This window comes from Gavialis gangeticus, unplaced genomic scaffold (assembly GCF_001723915.1).
Source record: "Gavialis gangeticus isolate Ggan-Ray unplaced genomic scaffold, GavGan_comp1, whole genome shotgun sequence".
NCBI lineage: Eukaryota > Metazoa > Chordata > Crocodylia > Gavialidae > Gavialis > Gavialis gangeticus.
This window is the reverse complement of record NW_017728996.1, coordinates 17,825,877-17,830,474: the sequence shown is the minus strand read 5'-3', so window position 1 is coordinate 17,830,474 and position 4,598 is coordinate 17,825,877. Positions and strand designations below refer to the sequence as shown.

The window sequence follows — 4,598 nt, the reverse complement described above, 5'->3', positions numbered from 1 at the left end:
CAGAACCATACTATATGTAGGAGCATCTTCCATTCAGCTTCCCACAAATCACTGCACAAATATTAAGGAATATTTCGAGCCTGTAAGATCCTGCATCTTATCTCTATTTTATTAATGGGGAAACCAAGGCAGAGGAGAAGTCACTTGCCCCCCATCATGGCAGAAGAACTGGTTTTAATTCCCAGTCCTGGCCTCCTACTTTCCAGGAATGAGACTGATGAGAGAGCAGGGATTACATGAGTCACATGAGCAAATCAAAAAGCTGAAGGAAGATGAGCTTGAAAGAGTAGTATCTCAATCCATAACTTACCAGTGGTTCCTGCAGGAAGATTTGGTCTTCTTGAGCCACGATGCATCCCTCAAGTTTGAGTGGGGGCAGCAGGTCTGGCTGTGGCTCATAATAGCGCTTTATCTGTTATGAGGCAAAGAACAAAAGCAAACCAGCCACTTAATGTCTTTGTTCCTCATCTGTAAAATGGAGCACAGGCATTCAGGCACATCACCTTAAAGACTGGGAGGGACTTTGCGACTATGGTAAGATGGACCGTGAAACAGAGCCATTAGCAAGACCTGTGTATACGAGAGTCCCATTCTTGGCAGCTCATATACACCTAAACCAGAAAACATAAAGCAATTTGACTAACTGGCACTCACCATTCCTTTGGTTTCCTACATCCAGCAACACTAGCATTTTACCCCTCGAGAGCTGACAGGTGGCAACCAGAGAGAGAGATTTACAATGTCATCCACCCTCAGAGTCAGCAAGTAAATAATTGCCCCAGTAATTCTGCACCTGGTGAGGGCCATACCGGCCACGGCAGGGGAGATCTCCGTGAACCGCACCATCCTGGGCTGCGAGAGCCAGATGCAACCCGACATAGTCATCACCAACAAAGAGGCCAAGAAGGTCGTGATCATGGACATCACCATCCCCTTCGAGAACCGGCACCAAGCCTTCACCAACACCCGGGCTCACAAAGTGGGAGAAGTACGCCCCACTGGCCAACACCCTGAGGGGCCGCGGTACGATGTGATGGTCGATGCGCTCATCGTGGGAACGCTCAGAGCCTGGGACCCCAGCAACGAGAGCGTCCTGCATGCCTGCCGCATCTCCCGCCACTACACTAAGCTGATGCACTGCCTCATGGTGCTCGACACCATCCGTTGGTCCCTCGACATCTATGTGGAGCACATCACGGGCCACCGCCAGTACTCCAGCCCCACCAGACAAGCCGCCACCAGACCAGACCCAGAGGGGACCACCTGAACCGCCCCCGCTCTGTACCCAATGGACCTTCACTTCGAGAGGATTCTTCAACCACGGATGACCCCGCTCCACCCGAAGAGGACCCCCGCGATGAGACTCTATATGGACAGAGACACTTCCTTCGAACCACTTCCTCTTCCATTGCAGACCATTGTAACAGGTTTGTGTGCATCTATCTCCTTTCTCTGTTAGCCTTGCGAACCCCCTCCCTCCCCTTTCCCCTTCCCCAGGCTTAGCTGGCTAACTTTGTATCTCCTGTAACCTAGTTGCGTTCCCCTCCTCACCCCCATCCCTCTATTGTTAGTCCCTCGCTCGGGCAATCTGTACTTCCCTATCGGCTTTGTCATCTTTTTTTTTTTTGGATTCCCAACCCTAAACATTTACTAATAAAAGTCAATCTGTACAGTTCATTAGGAGTGAGATACTGAGCCAAAAAACTGAAAACCTTTGCTGAAAATCAGGTGCTTAACAGGGAAGAGGTGAGCTTGGAGCACTGCCAACATCACTGTGGAGATGGACAGATACCACACAGGGGAGACACTGGACAGGGGTGGGGCTTCATAACGAAGTCTATAGCACCTGGCAGCCACTGATTGCCCACTACTGCCTCACAGCTGCACAGGCTCAATTCAGGTCCATTCTCAGCCTCTGGACTGGCAGGGCTGGGTATGCTGGACACTGTCATCAGTGACCTTGTCAGAAGATTAAAGAGAATAAATGATGTCTCATCAGTTAGAAAGATGTGGTTGTGACATGGTGCCATAAGCAATAGTCAGGGAATGAATTAATCCTCCTGGATCGTACAGGGACATGGACAGCAGTTATAATTAAGTAAGTAGACATCCGTGGGAAAGAACTGCAGAGCAACCACTGTACAGTGCTAAGGAACAGAATCAAGAAGGCTGCCTCAAAGAACCATGGAAAGGTAGGACTGGAAGGAGTCTTAAGAGCTCATCCCTCTTCCCTGAGATGCATCAAAACACCTAGACCATCCCTGACAGATGTCTGCCTCCCTTGTTCTTCGAGGCCACAACGATGGGGAGGTCGGAGTAACCCTAAATCATCTGTTCCAGAGATTTACTATCATTCTAGATTTTCTAATATCAAACCTAAATCTCACTTGCAAACTAAACCGGGCTCCCAATCTGCTACATGCGGTATCAGAATTTTTAGCTCCCAGATGTCCTCCTCTGCCAGCCTTCTGCAGAGCAACCACTGTAGGAGAAACCACTGTTTCTCCCTAAACAGATTTACCTGAGACAACAGTGTTGCCATTATGGAGTTTCCCAGCTGTGAGTTTCTGCGGAGGACATCATAGAAACCCTGAAGGTAAGGAAGAAAGGGACAAGTCAGCAGAGATCAAAAAGAGAAGGAAACAATCCACATATATAAATAGATGTGAGGCACAAAATAAAAAATGAACTTCACTTAATTGGTTTCCAATTCCTCACAGTGTCTTGAAATTGTGCTTAGTGTCAAGTAACACTTTTGGTAAAGAGAGAGCATAAAAAATTCCTGAGTTTTGTCCACACCTGGACTGGATCATTTTAGCTTCAGTGACATAATGCTCAGAATCCAACTCACAGATTTTAGTCTCTCCCAACCAGGAGTCAAGCATGCCACCCCATCAGTGTACCATGCTTCTCAGACAGAGTTAGGCTATATGCCCTCCACAACAAGCGGAGTACAGGCCAGTAGCTAGCCAAGCTTGCCCCAGCACATTCTTACTAACAAGGGTCACATCAAGCACAAGAGAGATTTTCAAAAACCGTAAGGATTAAAGCAAGTTAGAGCTCCAGAATGTGGGCAGCTATCCCAGAAAGGATCCAAGTCAAACCAGGAATCTCTTCCCGTGCACCCCCACCACCGAAAAGCTGCAGACAGTGACCACTGATAACATTCAGTCACTGTTGACCTGGCTGGATCAGACCAGGTACACAGCAGCAAGCTCTTCATTCTACAGAATATTAAAAAGCCCACTTTACCTCATAAAGCATGAGCCGGACATCAGCCTGCTGACTCAAGCATCGTTTCAGGCTGCCCAGGATTTCCAGGCAAAAGGCCTCATTAGCGGCAGAATTATAGCAGGCATGAATATCTGCCTGGACCTGAGAGAGAGAGAGAGAGAGAGAGAGAGAGAGAGAGAGAGAGAGAGAGAACTAGCAGTTACATTGCTTCATATCTTCCTAATGCAAGATATGGGTACTAAAAAGGATACAACTGCATCCTCTCAGGCAAGAAAACTCAAGCCAGGCATCTAGTACACAGCCTCATCCCAAGCAGAGGGAACCACTATAACAATCCGCAATGCGCGAGGTACTGGTTGCAGAAGGAATGCTCCACTTGAATGAAATGGTTCATAGGCCCTGGTGGCCCCAAATGTCACGGGAAATAAGCAGTTGAGGGGAGTATACACATAGTCCAGTATTTCCTTTTTTACTGGTTCCCAAAGATTTCCTTCAGCTGCTGACACTTGCTGGAGTTACTTCTGTCAGACCAAACACTTCACACAGAGTAATTATAAACCAGCCTCCATTTATAGGAGACACTGAACAGGAACGTGGAAGTGTGACAAGCATCTGGATGAGAGGTGGCACTCACCTGACTGGCACCAATGGCCTGGCTGCACTGGGACGAGGTCAAACTGCCCAGAATCTTAAAATTCTTCAGTAGAAGCAAAAAGCCAGCAACTGCAGCTTTACGGGCATCCAACTGCCTGCATGTTCAGAAAAGGAGAGGAGCTGAAGTTAGAGACCTGCTTGGTTCCAATAAGAACCTAATACCGAAGGTGTATTCTTTAATGCAACTCCAAAGCAAGGCTACACTCTCCACATGGTCACCTGATGCCCATGGTCAAGAGTTATGAGCTGTGGTAGACACATCCCAGAGGCCATGTCTACATAGCACAAGGCAGAGCTACATCACTGCCAACCTGAGAAACACCGTGTCTATTCCACGCATACTGGTGCCTGAACTGAGAACGGTGAGCTAATGCAATGCTGCACATACCTCTGCCTTGTCATATAGACATGCCCAGAGAAAGCCAGACTTCTGCTCTGCTGAACATTGCTGGAGGGAACCCCAACCTACTCATCTTATGTAATATGTGGAAATTTGTGGCCATAACCAAGCAGTTGCTGCAGATCAACTCCATAATAAGCTTGAACAAGCTTTAAATAAAGCACCCCTGCTGCCCCATTTTGAAGCATGGGACACTGATATGAGATGCTCTGGGCATTTTAATTATGGCATTTTAATTACAGCAGCTCTTGGAGTTGCTGTAATTAAAACCCCTCCCCCCAACCCTTGGAGCACATGTATAGATGCCCAA

General features: G+C 47.8%; 1 protein-coding gene across 1 annotated transcript in view; it reads right to left on the bottom strand.

Moving 5' to 3' along the window:
• The window catches only part of FANCI (Fanconi anemia complementation group I), a 61,174-nt gene that overhangs the window by 23,525 nt on the left and 33,051 nt on the right, over positions 1–4,598 (bottom strand). Inside the window, exons 15-18 of the mRNA XM_019504072.1 lie at positions 3,869–3,983; positions 3,253–3,375; positions 2,522–2,590; positions 311–412 (exon numbers count right to left, since the gene is read on the bottom strand). Coding sequence (XP_019359617.1) covers positions 311–412; positions 2,522–2,590; positions 3,253–3,375; positions 3,869–3,983 — 409 coding nt within the window. The remainder of the gene's footprint in view (positions 1–310; positions 413–2,521; positions 2,591–3,252; positions 3,376–3,868; positions 3,984–4,598) is intronic.